The 17,035-nt window shown below is 38.8% G+C and overlaps 1 protein-coding gene across 3 annotated transcripts in view; it reads left to right on the forward strand.

Moving 5' to 3' along the window:
- The window catches only part of ANKRD50 (ankyrin repeat domain containing 50), a 63,166-nt gene extending 46,498 nt beyond the window's left edge, over nt 1–16,668 (forward strand). For all 3 annotated transcript variants that reach the window (XM_005015559.6, XM_027456820.3, XM_027456821.3), the window contains exons 4-5: nt 7,733–11,280; nt 13,628–16,668. In XM_005015559.6, the coding sequence (XP_005015616.1) occupies nt 7,733–11,277 (3,545 nt within the window). In that variant the 3' untranslated portion in view covers nt 11,278–11,280; nt 13,628–16,668. The remainder of the gene's footprint in view (nt 1–7,732; nt 11,281–13,627) is intronic.
- The last annotated feature ends 367 nt before the right edge of the window (nt 16,669–17,035 follow it).

A 17,035-nucleotide genomic window follows, 5' to 3' on the forward strand; every position in this document is an offset into this window, starting at 1 on the left:
TATAGAACACAGCCCCATAGGCTTGCTCATTTCTACTGTGGCAAAAGGTCAATGTGATAATTGCATTCTGGAATGGAGTCCTGTATTAATCAGTAGCAGACACGAACACTGGTATTTGGGAGTATGTGAGAACTAAGGGAAACTTTGGGGTAACTTCATAGGGCTCCTTTGGAAGTTCATATGGGAATAGTTTCGTCAGAGCTTGGCTGATTAGATACGTTGTCACTGCCAAAAAACAGACAAAACTTTCTTCAGAGCAGCTTTATTTCCTTTCCATTGAATCATATAATGTTTCAGGCTAGTCCTAAAAAATTGCTGTTGTCTTCTAAGTATGTTTCCAGATGGAATTCTTGACAGAAAAAATCAGCAGAACTAATGGGTATGCCTTTAAAATAAATTTAACTTGAATGAGTTAATTTCTCATTTCCACAGCAAATGATTTGATGAATAGTGTAAAGGGAGTTGGCTCGCGGTATTATAATGCTATCTTCACTGTGCAAAAAGGTGCAGAAAAGAAAGAATGAATCCCAAAGTAATTGGACCCAATTTGAGATTAAATTTTAGGGTCTATTTGTAAGAAATGGTGGTGGATTTTTTCCCAAAATGAGAGCAAACTGTGGCATTACATCTAGCAGTGCACTTCTGGGTGATTTTCTTGTTTACAGCCAATACTCAAGTTTGTGAAAGATGTTGCAACATAGTTGAAGCTTCTGTTAACTTCATAAATATACACATATATATTGCAACTTTGTGTTGCAAACTTTGAGATAATGTTGATTTTCTGGTTTTAGCCTGCAAAGGATAGGTTGTTGTTAACACTTCTGGGGCAAACTCTTCTCTTCTTTTGTGGTATTTGAATGTTTACTTTTAGCTGAGCTTAAAAAAAAAAAAAAGTTAATTGACAGGCAGGCAGAATTTAAGATTTACCATGAGCATTTTTTGTACTTGTGACAGAAGAAAGGGTGTGCACAGTAATTTGCACTGTACTCTGGGACACCATTACACTGAATTTCTTGTGCTTCCAGTTTCTCAGTAAATGGTTGCAAGTGTAACGCTAATGTAGTCACTGGTCGTTTTCTTCAGATGTTTCTTCCATTTGGCACAAAAAATCAGTTTCACTCTAACTTCGTAAGATAGATTGGAATCCTTTTAGCATTGTTTTAGGAAAACGAGTCCCATCTGGTGTTTTTTCTGCTAAAAAATGTTATAGTAAGGTATGGAATATATACTAGCCAGTATTAATTTGATAAGTCAGTTTATATCAGGTTTCACTTATAATTTTGAAGTGTGAAATCTTCCTCCACAAAAGTGCTGAAATGAGAGCTAAGACTGTATGTCAGCATGTGGTATAAATGATTGGGAGCAGGGCTGCTGCAGTTGCTTGGTCCCGACGATGTTCTTTTTTGGGTGTTGAACACAGGCGAGAGCTCTGCAAGCATCTCTCCTGCCAAAAATAGTCATGACATGGAAGAAAGAGTCCAGCCTTTCCTCATCCACCGTCATCTTGCCACTGCTAGAAAGGAGGGGAGTTTATTCTAGTCCTCATTCCTTCCCTTTTGCTGGTGACTTATTTATGCAGGTTGAATAGCTGTGCTTGCCTCTGCTGCAGCCCCGTGTTCGTGGCCCCTGTGTGTTTGGAGTTTCTGTAGTAGCACAATGTGCTACAGACTTTTCCCCTTACTCCAGATTCTCAGCTTTCATTAATTAAAAAAAAAAGAAAATAGTTTTTGCCTCTTGTGGCTGCAAAGACAACCTCAAAAATATGAACCAAATGTAAATTGATGCCTGCATGAGTCTGCGGTCACCCTCCACAGTGAGCAAAAGCCAGCCAACTGAGTAAAAAAAGAGGGGGAACAGATAACGCGTGTCTTCCTGACTTCTCTTCTATGTACACTGTCACCAACTGCCACATCATGCCTGCCTGCTTTTCTTACAGACTTCTGCCCCAAATTTAGCTGTTTTCCTTCTAGTGCCCATAGTTGTCCAGATAATCTCCCACGTAGTCATTTGTTATCATTTGGCAACAAGTGTGGACTGTCAAGCAGCTGCAGTAAACAGTCTTTTCAATCCTTTTATTACAGTTTTTTTTTAGAAAACTTTATTTCCTTTTCTTCCCTGTTTTCTTTCTTTTATTTTCTAAATAACTCAAAAAACATCTGCCCTGAAAGTGGCACAGACCATACAATGTGTATAGTTTTTTTATGTTTCAGCTAACTAGATAATTAAACTGTTTCCCCTAAAAAGAGGATAAATATTGGAAGTAAAGCAGCTATTCTTGCAAAACTAATTTCCTCTTTAAAATAATTTAGGCATTTTAAATTCCGGCAATTTTATTTAGATAAATTTGAGTAAAAAGTGGATATTTCCTCATTTAACAACATAAAGATAAACAGGCAGAACTGCATATGTACAAATGCTCTATTCAGTGGTCTGAAGAGGCTTTTTAATGGGCATGTACTTCTTTGTTTTATCTTTAAAGAAGATATTATCTGTGGCATCCGGCTTGATTGTACCCCTCAATTAAACACTGACATTCTTGATCAAACAAATTCCTTGTGCACAAGGCACCAGCATGGTACAACCCATGCAGATGACACATCTCACAGAGTCATAGTTACCGTGAAGATAACGTTACATACTGGAAACTGCAATAAAAAGACTGAAAAATGGACATGAAAGGGTTCACTCTAGCATCGGAGGCAGCTCCGATTTGCCTATAGATAAGTTTTTCAACTTATCTATAGGCAAAAGCGGACCTTTTGGCTGTTCTCACTCTTGTATTTGTCTATCATGCAACTCCAGACCTACAGATATTAAGAGCTGATATTTTATTTATCCAGACTTGCTCTGGATTGGAAACCTTAGGAGCATGGGTCTCAGCAATTTTTGCAATTTGCTAGTTCTGATCTGGATAGGTGAGGAGGGTCATTCTTGTAGCATTTCCTAAAATTAAAAACTGAGCAAAAATGTGAAAACTGAAGGAAAATGTAATAAAAATCACAAACCATCTTTTCTGCACCCAGAAGATTCAGACTATTTGGTTATTGAAGCTGCTTGGGTAGCTGTAGTGCTGAATCCCCAAATCAAATCACTTGCCTGATTTGGAACCGAACCTTTCCAAATCAGCTGCCCAGAGTATAAATGGCATGAGACCTCTTTGGGAGAGATTGCTTAAAAAAAAAAAAAAAAAAAAAAAAAACAACTACGTTGTCCTCTAATTTTTCATTGTAGGTTAAAATTTATTTAGGCAGTTTTGTGTTACATTAAAGTCTTTATAGGAGATGGATTTTGACAATACAGGATAATTTATATAGATTTTAAAATGTTTATATAGTTATAAAATTTACTCCTATATTATGACTACAGCTGCGAAAAAGTTATTTGCAGTTTTGTTTTGAAAAAAATCATTCAGGAGACTTGGGAAATAAGGGTGGTTTTCTTTTCCGTTAGGAGGAAAACATGACTTTATTATTTACTGTTTCCTTTTTTCTCACTCTTCTGATCAACGCTTCAAAATTTGATGCTAGGGAGTTTCTTCTTTTTTAATAAAAAGTTGTGTGTGCATTTTCAGCTTTTTAGCTTTGTAATTAAAGAGGCAAGACTAAATTACGTCTGTAGTTCAGTAAATCTAACAAAATAAAACTCCATGCATTGACATGGACCAGTGACGGCAGCAGAATTCAGCCTCAAGACTCTTCCAATATCTCTTAGCACCTGTGGTAGATGCAATGCAATTTGTAGCACGTAGTACGCTGCGAATGCATTAAAAACTAAGGGTGCTGCTGCAGTTTTCAGGTGCATTTACTGTGCTGGATACATTGTTCTTTTTGAGCAGATGTACATAAATAGCCAGAGAAATACTGATCTTACTATATACTTAGATCAGCAGTGTAAATTATTAATGCCTAAATGTTGCCATGGTTTTAATCATTTAGATTATTTCAAAGCTAACAGTTTAGTTAAATGAAAAATATTAAAGTGTATTTAAAACTTTAATGCAATAAAATATATTTTGTTAAGGATATGAAAATTGAAGGTTATTTTTAAGTAGTTAGTGGAACCTGCTAGTTAATAGCTTATTTTTATTATTAAAGTTTGAAAATGTTGATATGCTGTAAAAGTATTTATATAACCAAGATACTTTTTTTTTCTTTGAATGACCCCAGACCTTGCCAAGAAATACATTTGGAACTGATTTGTTTACAGAACTGCCAGGAATTTAATAAATCAGGAAAATCCATATTGGAGCTCCCATTGGGTTGAAAGTGATGTGTTGTAAGAAAAATCTTAGCAATGCAAAAAGCAGGGTCGTGGGACTGCAAGTTCTGTCTGCTGCGCTCCTGTTTTGCTGATCTTAAGTAGTTCATGGGAATGCATCTGAAACAAAATGAACTTTCTCCTAGTGTTTTGATGCTTCTTGTCCGTGAAAGTGACTTATTGTGTCTGGTAGGGTGGAAAAGCAAGTTTGCAAGATCTTTGTTTGGAAATGTAAAATGAGCTCATTTAGATAGAAGGTTGGGCAAAAAAAAAAAAAAAAAAAAAAAAGCTTTGTTCTACTCCTTCAAGCTAACAACAAGAATATCGTTGTTGTTGTTGTTGTTGTTTTTTAATATTTTCTATCCGTAAAACTTTCCTTGGAGTATTTATTGTAGAATGGCATGGTGCAGTGGTTAAATATAACAGTTAATTTCTGTTCAAAAGCCTGTTACAATGGAAGTTTATTAATCCCAGCCCTTAAGGAATGTTTTGTCCTTAGGACATGTGAAGACATGTATGGCTGTAGTGTGTTCGTTGTATATACGATCTTCTCTTCAGATACGATATATAGGATTTCCTTAAGAAGAACATTTGAAAAACTTGGAGCATTTAGGGGTTTGGGGTTTTGGGCTGGTTTTATTTTTTGGATCATGTCCAAAATGGTTTTATTGACTTCCCTACCCCTTCTGAACAGCAAAATGGAGATTGGTATTTCAAGACATTTCAAGATAAGGAATAGTTTTGTGCTTTTGAAGCACGAGTATGGGATCTGAGATGTTTGAGCAGTTACGACTCTGCAACTTTTCTTGCAAAGGCTGAGAGTCAAGGGAGGTGAAGAGCGGTCATAAGTCAACACAGAGCATAAGCTGAAGTCTTAGGATTGCTGTTGTGTGGGTCTGTCAGGGGTTTTCTTGCTGGGGTGAAGTGAAATCAACCACTGCAAAACTTGAAGAAGCATTGGAGTTATTTAAAAATAAAAGTAACTTAGATATGGAAATGTAGGTGAGCAGGAAAGATGTGGGCATGGAATTGATGTGAGAGCTAGGAGAGTCGTGAGGAGAGTCACCTATTACTAGACACATTGAGAAGGATTTTGCAGAACTTTGTGCTTATTTTCATTCAGCCAAGTGACAGATACAGATCTGACTCGCAGAAGTGTTTACTTCACTCTTAACAGAGGAGTTTAAAGAACTACAAGGTGATTGTGCTGGTTGCTTTTTGCTCTGAATTGAGCAAAATAGAGCTGCTGCCTGCACACATGAGGCGAGACAACCAAAGCAACGCTTGTGTGATGACAGCTCTGTACACGCATACGACTGTGAATGCATGCACCAAGCAGTCCTTCATTTTTAACTCCACTGTTTTTGCTTTTCTGTCTTCTGAAAGCTCGCAGAAGCAGCCTTTCCTTGAAAGGAAAGCTTGGAATCGGCAGAATGGGAGGGCACCAGCTGTCCTTACTCAGCAATGTTTCTTATTTGGCTTCTGTACATGAATTATGGGCTTTACAAAGTTACATACAGAATATTTTAACCAAATGAACAGTAAATCAGTGAATTATGCCATTCTGCAGGTCAAGTTAGGACATTATTTGAAGTTGTGGTAACAAATTGTGATGGGTAAAGATGGTTCTTTTTTTTTTTTTTTTTGGAGAGACATTAAAAAATGCCTCTAGAATAGAGAGATCCTCCCAGATCTTATTTTCTGCCTCCTTGCCCTTGCATTCAAAAATCTGCAAGTCTATAATGTCATTAGTGTGGTCTTAGCATTTGCAGAATTATCCTGTCCGATGATTTTATTTTGAGGGGAAGCATACTTTTGTATTCTATCGATTTAGTCCTCTTAGATTTGTCGTGCTACCATAATTAATATATTTCTGCTTCTTTTACTATTTTAGTAACATCACTGTAATTGGCATCTTGGTTCTAGGCTGTTGTGTTTGTACAGTGCTTGGGAAGACTTAACTCTTAAATAGTTAACAGAAGGAGCTGGACATCATGTTCAGAACCTCTGCTGAAGATATTCAGGAACAAGAAACAAAGCTCAATTATTGGAACAAGTTCACAGAGTGAGCAATTTGATCCACAGAATATTTTAATCCAATAAAAACATAGAGTTGAAAATGACCTTCTTCAGAGTGTCACTTCCAATTACTTGTTCCATGAAGTTAGGACTGAGATTGCATTGGATGGGTTGCTCGGTGGCTGCTTTTCCTTCAATATAATTTGGGGGTTAGTAACTGCTTTGGTTTGCAAAGCAAAGCTTTTTTTGACAAGATGAGCTGACTCTAAAGGAAATGTGTGCAAGCTGCTACATTGGAGGATGAGATTAAAGCCTGTCGCTGGAGAAGTGAGGAATAATTTTGGCATAAAATATGGTTTTAACCTCAGTAGTTCAAGACACTCTGTCTGTGTCTTCTGCAGTTTTCCTGTAGCTTTCAGAAAAGTAGCATTCAGACAACATAATGTTTTGTTAAACAAAGAAGGTAGGTATTCCTCAAACACACAGTTTGGTACTATCAAAACCAGTGCTTTAAATGAGATAGCCATGGAACTGAAATGCCATTCACATATTCCATTCCGCCTTATTCTTTAGGGCTTTCAGCTACTGGAATTGCCCTGGAGACTGTTCCTCACCTGTTTGTATGAGCAGGGTTCTTTACTCTGCAAGAGGGTGTGGGGTTTTACGTGTATGCATGTAGGGAGGAGACGTACACGCTATGCATATATGAAATTTCCCTTTTTCTTCTCAAGAGTAAATAGTTTGGAAAAACAATGGGATCCTATGACTATCAGAAAGCCTGTTTCCTTATGCAGTGATTCAGCTACCAAAGAACTGGGGTGTTTATCTAAAAGTCCTTATTTGAAAAAATACACGATAATTAGTGCACAGAAATGTAAAGGCATTTAAGCTGTTCTTGAATATCTCTCTCTTTTACATCATAAAGGCTTTTAAAAGAAACTAAGGTGATCATGTTAAAGTAATTTATGTTCATTTCAAGAATATTCACCAGGTGTAAATAGTATCTTCTGTAATTATATTAATATAATGGTTGTCTTAATCTAAATAGCTGAAAATTATTTGGAATTTCACTGTTAACCACATTGGAGAAAGTATTATCCCTTTAATAAAATAATAATACTTAATAATCTCACTTCAGTTGCAGTTCTGTTTTTCATTTATTTTTCTTTTTGCTTAGGTGTTTAGTATTGTCCAAGGCAGACACACAATGTCTGATTCAAGTCACTTTTAAAATGTTTGTCTTTAGTAACATGTATTTCTGCTTATAGTAGATTAGGATTAAAAATAAGTGTTTTCTGCTATTAATAATGATTTACATTCAGTATGTTTGCATACAAAACATACTGTGGTGGGTGTGCCCTACCCCAAAATGCCTTTTTGCTTTTTTTTTTTTTAAAGACTTAAGTTAAGCGAAACCAGATCAAAAATAAATAACAACTTTCTTCTCTTTTGATAGGTTTTAGAAAAATAAGTCTGGATGATCTACGAAAGGCATATATTGTGAAAGACGTGCAACAGTATATTTTACATCGTTTAGATCAGGAAGAAGCACTGAGACAACATCTCACAAAAGAAACTGCAGAAATGCTGAATCAGCTCCACATCAAAAGCAGCGGTTGCTTTTTGTATCTGGAACGTGTCCTAGATGGAGTTGTGGAGAATTTTATTATGTTACGAGAGATCCGTGATATTCCGGGAACATTAAATGGCCTATACCTTTGGCTCTGTCAGAGACTTTTTGTGAGAAAACAGTTTGCAAAAGTCCAGCCTATTCTCAATGTGATTCTTGCAGCCTGCAGGCCGTTAACCACAACAGAATTGTATCATGCAGTGTGGACCAAAAATATGACGTTGACTATGGAGGATTTTCAACGCAAATTGGATGTCCTGTCAAAAGTCCTCATTGATGGACTTGGAAATACAAAAATCTTGTTTCATTACAGCTTTGCGGAGTGGTTGCTGGACGTAAAGCACTGTACGCAGAAATACTTGTGCAATGCAGCAGAGGGACACAGAATGCTGGCGATGAGCTACACCTGCCGGGCAAAGGATTTAACGCCCTTAGAAGCTCAAGAATTTGCCCTGCATCTAATCAACTCAAATTTACAGTTAGAGACCTCAGAGCTGGCTTTGTGGATGATCTGGAATGGCACGCCTGTCAAAGACTCCCTGTCGACCCTCATTCCTAAAGAACAAGAAGTGTTACAGCTCCTGGTGAAAGCCGGCGCTCATGTCAACAGCGAAGACGACCGCACGTCTTGCATCGTGAGGCAGGCTCTGGAAAGAGAAGACTCCATTCGCACCTTGTTAGACAACGGGGCATCAGTCAACCAGTGCGACTCAAACGGGAGGACGCTCCTAGCCAACGCGGCGTACAGCGGCAACCTCGATGTCGTTAACTTGCTGGTTTCGAGGGGAGCGGATTTAGAGGTAGAAGACACGCACGGGCAAACAGCACTTACCCTCGCTGCGCGGCAGGGGCATACCAAGGTGGTGAATTGCTTGATCGGATGCGGGGCTAATGTTAACCACACCGATCACGATGGCTGGACAGCGCTGCGGTCTGCGGCGTGGGGTGGGCACACCGAGGTAGTTTCTGCGCTCCTTTATGCCGGAGTCAAAGTGGACTGTGCGGATGCCGATAGCCGAACAGCGCTGCGAGCAGCAGCCTGGGGAGGGCACGAAGATATTGTGCTGAACCTGCTCCAACATGGTGCTGAAGTTAATAAAGCGGATAACGAGGGCAGAACAGCTTTGATTGCAGCTGCATACATGGGGCATAAAGAGATCGTGGAGCACCTGCTGGACCATGGTGCAGAGGTGAACCACGAGGATGTGGACGGAAGGACTGCGCTGTCGGTCGCTGCGCTTTGCGTACCAGCTAGCAAGGGGCATGCTTCAGTGGTTAGTCTTCTGATTGACCGGGGTGCTGAGGTCGACCACTGCGATAAAGATGGCATGACTCCGCTGCTGGTAGCTGCTTATGAAGGACACGTAGACGTTGTTGATCTACTTCTGGAAGGAGGAGCAGATGTTGATCACACGGACAACAATGGTCGTACGCCGCTTCTGGCAGCAGCCTCCATGGGCCACGCTTCAGTTGTAAATACTCTTTTATTTTGGGGTGCGGCTGTTGATAGCATTGATAGTGAAGGGAGAACAGTTCTGAGCATAGCCTCTGCACAAGGCAATGTTGAAGTAGTACGGACTCTGCTGGACAGGGGGCTAGATGAAAATCATAGAGATGATGCAGGCTGGACACCTTTGCATATGGCAGCTTTTGAAGGTCACAGGTTGATATGTGAAGCTCTTATAGAACAAGGTGCTAGAACAAACGAAATTGATAACGATGGACGTATACCTTTCATATTAGCAGCACAAGAAGGTCACTATGATTGTGTGCAGATATTACTGGAAAACAAATCCAACATTGATCAGAGAGGCTATGATGGGAGAAATGCTCTTCGGGTTGCTGCTTTAGAAGGTCACAGAGATATAGTTGAACTACTGCTCAGCCACGGAGCAGATGTAAACTACAAAGATGCTGATGGCCGGCCAACACTTTATATTTTAGCATTAGAAAACCAGCTCACGATGGCTGAGTATTTTTTAGAAAATGGTGCAAACGTAGAGGCGAGTGATGCCGAAGGAAGAACAGCACTCCATGTTTCCTGCTGGCAGGGCCATTTGGAGATGGTACAGGTGCTGATAACATACCATGCCGATGTGAATGCTGCAGATAATGAGAAGAGATCTGCTTTGCAGTCTGCTGCATGGCAAGGTCATGTGAAGGTAGTGCAGCTTCTAATCGAGCATGGAGCTCTGGTTGATCATACGTGTAACCAAGGTGCTACTGGACTCTGCATCGCAGCCCAAGAAGGGCACATTGATGTTGTCCAAATATTACTTGAGCATGGTGCTGATCCAAATCATGCCGACCAGTTTGGGCGCACTGCTATGCGTGTCGCAGCTAAAAATGGACATTCTCAGATTATTAAATTACTGGAAAAATATGGTGCATCTACTCTGAATGGCTGTACTCCGTCTCCAGTCCACACAATGGAGCAAAAACCCTTACAGTCGGTCTCTTCTAAAATGCAGTCATTAACAATGAAGTCAAATAGTTCAGGGAGTACTGGTGGAGATATGCAGCCTAGTATGCGTGGCTTATCTAATGGGCCTGCTCATGCATTCAGCTCTCCTTCAGAGTCACCTGATTCTACAGTTGACCGTCAGAAGTCATCTTTGTCAAATAATTCCCTGAAAAGTTCCAAAAATTCTTCTCTCCGTACCACATCATCGACCGCAACCGCTCAGACTGTGCCCATCGATAGTTTCCATAGCCTCTCCTTTACCGAACAAATCCAGCAGCATTCCCTGCCACGCAGCAGAAGTAGGCAGTCTATTGTTTCTCCTTCTTCCACAACTCATTCCCTAAGTCAAAATCACAATTCACCAAGTAGCGAATTTGAATGGAGCCAAGTGAAACCTAGTTTGAAATCAACTAAAGCTAACAAAGGGGGGAGAACGGACAATTCCAGCAAGTCTGGATCAGCTGGAAAAAAAATTAAACAAAGTGGTTCCTCCCAACCAAAAGTGTTAGAGTATGAAATGACTCAGTTTGATAAACGAGTACCTATTGCCAAATCTGGGACGAGTGTGCCGCTCAAGTCAATGCCGGCAGAGTCACAGTGCAAAATTTTGGTCCCACCAGCTCAGCAAGAAATTGGCCGATCTCAGCAGCAATTCCTAATTCACCAACAGAGTGGGGAGCAGAAGAAGAGAAACGGAATTATGACGAATCCCAATTATCATCTTCAAAGCAATCAGGTTTTTCTTGGTAGGGTTTCTGTCCCACGAACAGTGCAGGATAGAGGGCATCAGGAGGTACTGGAAGGCTACCCTCCCGCAGAGACAGAACTCAGCCTTAAGCAAGCCTTAAAACTTCAGATTGAAGGTAGTGACCCAAGCTTCAACTACAAGAAAGAAACGCCACTATAAAAGGTAAACTATCTAGTCAGGAAGGAGTAAAATGCATGTATTTCATCCTGTGTGTTTGAAGTAAGCTCAAAATACATTTCATTGTAGTTTACCATCATAGTTATCTTCTTAATGAAAGCCATGACAAGTATTTGGTTGGTTGTAATTTAAAAACATCAGCCTTGGATGAATTGGTTTATCAATGTATTTTCTGTTGAATTCCAAATGCTTAAATCTTGCCCCACTGTCTTTAGTATATTACTGAATGAAATGCTAAGTTTCATGTAGCTTTGATCTGGAATTTTCTTTACCAGTATAAGAATAGCTGGGAATTTTATTATGTGGTATTTTCAGATACACTCATTATTTCATGCAGTTCCCCCTATATTGAGTAATTAATCATATTTACAAAGATGCTTCTCGGGAAGCTTGTGAAGATTCTTGCAAGTTACAGGCAACAGATTTACTTCTGTGAATTTGGATTCTGAATGTGAAAACTCAAATTTATCCACAAATGTGAAAGTTTAGAAGCTACCCTAAAGCTTTAATTTTATATTTCTGTTACTGTGAAATAACCTTCTACAAAGAGATGACATTCCTCATAGCAAGGTACAAATCTGTTTTCAATTTCCTCACCATTCTGCAATTCTTAAGTATGAGCTGAAAATCAGTGGAGTTCACTTTGATTTCTAATTTTCTCTCCCATACTAAATTTTATGTTGAAAAATAAATATTATGTAGCTTTTTCAAGTATGAATTGTCAGTAAGGAAATCAGCTAAAACAGAACCATTTCTCTGTCTCATCCTGGGGAATTTTTCTTTTTTGGGGTATTTGGAATGTATTCATAAGTAGTATTTTCCATTTGAATTTCAAAGAAGCAGCATCTTCATACATGAAATGTATGCAGCTCTCATTGCTTATTTGTATTTTTCTGAAAACATACATTTTGTTTGTATAAACACTGCATTTTTACAGACCAGACTGCTGCTCCGTAGAACCAGAATGTTCTTGGTAGCTGACTCACTTCTCTTGCAGGCCACCAAAGACTGCAGGTTTCTAGGGCAATTGCAGATGGAACAGAATGCACAAATGGGAGATGTTGAGCTGCCAAAAGCATGTTGACATTTTCTGTTTTTTCTCTGAAATGTCTGAGAAATTGAGTTCACTTTAACAGAATGCATCTCTCCAGGTGTACCTGGGATCTCTTGTGAACTGCAGAGTGTTGAGATATTGTGCTGGACTCTTAAAATGTTTCTGTGGGATTCCTATTTTGGTTAAACTGAAATATTTGAAACAATACAGTGTTTCACAAAGCTACATAATAGAGCCTGCACATTTGTAACATGCAAATATTTGTGTTATTTATCAAAGGGTCCGGTGAGCTGTGAAGCAGACAAAAGCGAAGGGGTAGAACTACAGGAGCAGAGAGAGGGGGGGGTAAGCAGGTGTAAAAATGGAAATGGACCCTAAATTTTAGTCAAAAGGGCTATAGATTCCTACAGCTCTAAATCCTGTCCAAAACAGAGTTTTTTTGTTTGTTTGTTTGTTTGTTTTTTCCTACCTCCATACACAGGTGCCTGATGTTCAGTGCTAGCTTTCATGTTACATTTTGTATATAATTCTGACCTAAAATGTATTGTTTCAACTTAACCTGTGTCCTTGAAGCTGATGAGTTTTGATGAATTTTTCATCGGTGTAGATTTTAAAACATGTAGAAAACACGGAAAAAAAAAAAAAAAAAAAAAAACACGTTTTGTGTATAATTTTAAAACTCATGTTGAGCTTTGCTTTACCAGGAACGTATAGGGCTTTTTTCCAAAGTCAGGGGTTTTCCTCTTTGAAGTACTTATTTTATGTATTAAGCATAATGAGGTGATGGATAACTAATTTTTTTTCTTTTGCTTTTCTCTAATGCTTTCACGTAGCTTAATTTTAAATACAGAAGTTTAAAACAACTTGTGTGCATTATTAACTGCACACAAGTTCAGACTGTAATTTACCTCCTCTTTTGCCATGTCTGGAGCACAAAAGCAGTAATTTCCCTGACCGGTGAGTGCATTAGTCACACGTGCAGAATCACACCAGAAATACCCTGCCAGAGCACCTGAGGACCAGCTTTCCTTCCCTGGCTGCCTCTTTTAAGCTGTATTCAGGAGGCTTTCTTGCTGCAGGATCCTTGTAGCTGTTTTGGACGGTAGCAAGCACAGGAAATCCATCACGTGATTTGAGTTAGACAGGAAATGCTTTTTGTCATTGGTATGTTGTTGTGTGCTTTTAACTTGAGTTAGAAATTACATAGCTGCCTGGCTGACAGCGCTGCATCTATGGTGGAATATTTCAAAACTTCACGGTTTTGTTTTGTGTTTTTAGGTCAGTTCCATGATGCCACGAACAGAAGTGCTTCTGCTCCGAATGATTTATCAGCTGGCTGGGATGAAAGCATTGATGAAAACACCAATGAATGCTTGTTTAGTCCGCCTGGAAATTCAAGAATGTGATTATACCACAGTACAGTTACCTTAATTACTGTAACGTGCCTACATTTTCAGGCTGCCTTCTCCGTATTACCCTCTGTGCTTCAAAAATTTATTTTATGTACTTTATATTTAATACACAGAATGAGCACTTTTTTTTTTTTTAATTGCAGAAAGATACACGCGGTATTTCCCTGACAACAGCTGAAAATTGTAAGATTGAGGAATTTCTGATTTCCAGAACGCTTGGCAGAAGTGCATGTGCCACAGTGAACTTTGTATGAAAAGGCAGTGCTTTTTGTATTTATTTTCCTGTGGCTAAAGAAAAAAGCAGACAGTGTGTCACATTTGCATTGGTGTAACGTATGGTCAGTCTTTCCTGTGTACTTCAAGAAGTCCTCTTGAGAAATACAAATCTTGTAGCAGTATTTTATAAATACTGTACTTGTGTGTTCTGTCTCTGTAATAGCTGGTCCGTGGTAGCAAAGGGGTCAAACTGCAGCCATCTGCAGTATCTTTGGGATTTTTAAGAAACAAAATTCTGTGTCTGGTACCGTAGCATCAAATCTGGATGGCAGCCTGTGACCACGGGAAGCGATGGGTAAATTTGGTCTTGGACACCTGATCTTAAATAGCCTCAGTTATTGTTATGGTAATGAGGTAACTGAATATGGGTATTTCTTAGGTGCTAATGTAAAAGGTCTGCTCCTGCTTTCATGTACATCTTTATACATTAGAAACAGCTCTTTATTTTTCCAAGGCAGAGGACTGTATTGAGAATGTGTCGGTAAAACCAACCGCAGAAAATACAGAAGCTTTGTTAGGCTGAGAGAATATGCATTGAAAGTATAATGGAGAAAGAAAAGGTTAATGATACCGTTGTCTGTGGAGGACGAAGATTACTGAGTTAGCCCTGTCCTGAGACAATAACTCTTTAAAGCACAAACTTGTATGAATGTGGTTGCTGCTTCTGGTGGATTAGGTAGTGCCTGTGTGTGTGGTTGGTCAGCAACCTGGGTAGTCCATATGTAGGTAACAGAAAAACAATTTCCCACTCTTACAGCAGAAAAAGATTACTTATATAAAGGGGAGCAAAATCAAGCCCATTGTTGTGCAAGTGAACAGAATGAATTTTTCCTTTGAATGTGCATATCTTATTTGCACAGCTCTGAGTGATAGAATTAAACAAGTGATTATTTTCTCCTAAAAATGCAAGCTATATTCTACTATTCACCATTACACAGCCTTGCTCTTTAGAAAATAAGCCTATTTTTATACGTGAGTATTTCTTCTAAAGGCTTGAGATTCGTCTTTTTCATACTCTAATTCTGATCATTCCACAAATAAGAAGATAGAAAGCTGAGGTTATTTTTCATAGAGGATTAACTAGATGTGTGGCTATCCCTAAACTTTGATAAATGGCCCCTGGATGTATGTGTAGTGCATATTCTAAGGCACTAAAGGGCTCAGTGTCTTATCATAACATTTTCTTGTCATCAGAATATTTTTTTGAAGTGTTGGGTTTTTGTTGTTGTTGTTTTTTTATATCTTGCACCTCCATTCTTATTCACTTGTTACTAAATGTAAAAAGAATCTTTTATAGTCAGGCATTCAGTGCATAGTAAGATTAAATGTTAAAAGTTGACACACAGCAATATTGATTATTCTGAATGTTTCATGTATTGAATTCTTGTCCCTGTGGGACAATTATAAAATAGACATGACAGAAGTCTTGCAAAACGGCCTTAAGAGTGGCTCGGTAAAGAGATAGTACCAAAATGTTCTCAGCAAACTTGTTCCAAACCTCAAGTACAGTCCATTTGCAATGCTGTGCAAGAATAAAACTTTTCTTAGTTGTTAGATGTATGTTTTGTTCTGTAGAAAGGGATCCCTGAATGCTAACGTTTTTCTACTGACCTTGACTGTCATTGGGATTATATTTATTTAATTTTATTGTGTTATTAATTGCACCTTGTGGACAGAGGACGTAAAAATATGGCCAGTTTCACAAGGGGCCACCATTTATAGATAGCCTGATGGTTTTTGTGTGAATAGTATTTACATTTGAAACAGCTGGTGGGGAAACCCCATATCCAAATCAGCAGAAAGTAGACCTGCTGAAAACATTTTCAGAAGGAAAATAACAATGCTTACGGATTTTGAACATCACTTTGGAACAGAGCACGAATCGCTTTAAAGCATCTACTTTCTCAGAAGGTCTGTGTAATTCCACATTGCTGTCGTGTGTGATTCTTAATCTCTACATTTGTGAGGTTCCTGTGTGCAAAGGCAAGTCGCTGTTCCCCCGTTGTCCTCTCTGTCCTGCTCTGCTCCGTCACATCCGCGCGATCAAGTGGAGGCGAATGGAGTTGCGTAGCTGTGACTCAGCACAGCTGCTTCTGGCAATGTACCGGTTCTCCCGACCCAAAAAGCCTGAATAAAACATGAATCCTCTTTCTCATCATCACATTTCACTGGTCCTCCCAAGGTCACCTCCACAAGACACCTAAATCTCCTAATGGGAAAGCTAGGGAAAAGACTGTTTTGTGGACACTGGCATCAATACTGTATGCATGTGGAAAAACTCTTCAAAAGAGCAATGCGTTAAGAGATGTAGAGGCACAATGATGCATTTTTGTCCTCTCTGTGATCAGTATTGAAAACATTACCATTTATTTAAAAATAAAAAGGTGTTTTCCCTCCTCAGTTACTCTGCTATGCAAACATCTGTATTGCTTAATATTCCCCATCTGAACTTCTCAGTTAACTTGGTTTGCAGATAGACTGTTTTTTTCCTGGAGTGGGTTGTAAATAGCCTTTAATGTACATTGAATGAATTTCACATTGTAAAATTTTTATTTTATTCCTTGTATTATATTAAGCGAAAATCCCTGTGTATATGAAAGTGCATAATAAATATATTTGCTTTTCAGCATACATCTGTTTTAATTTTTGTACCTCATTTCCCAGGACATCTCAGGAAAAGCTTATTAAATGTGATTAACACTTGTATCGTACTTTGTGGAACAAAACGTATGCATCAGGCAGTCTAGGCAAGCAAAACTCAGACCTCAACATTAATTCCTACACACCTGCCTATCACTCAGGTGACCTTTCTTTTTTCCACATTAAAAGTGAGTCAACCCTCAGTATTTGCAGCAGGAAAATCAGTGCATGTTACTTGGGTTAATATGACAATTTATACCAGCTATAGCAAGAGGGCATAAAAATTAAATATTTCAGTTGCTCTTAATTCTTTACTACTTTGCATGGTATTTGTTAATCCTCTCTTTGCTCGGTGTTT

The sequence above is a fragment of the Anas platyrhynchos genome, chromosome 4, assembly GCF_047663525.1.
Source record: "Anas platyrhynchos isolate ZD024472 breed Pekin duck chromosome 4, IASCAAS_PekinDuck_T2T, whole genome shotgun sequence".
In the NCBI taxonomy this organism is placed as follows: Eukaryota; Metazoa; Chordata; class Aves; order Anseriformes; family Anatidae; genus Anas; species Anas platyrhynchos.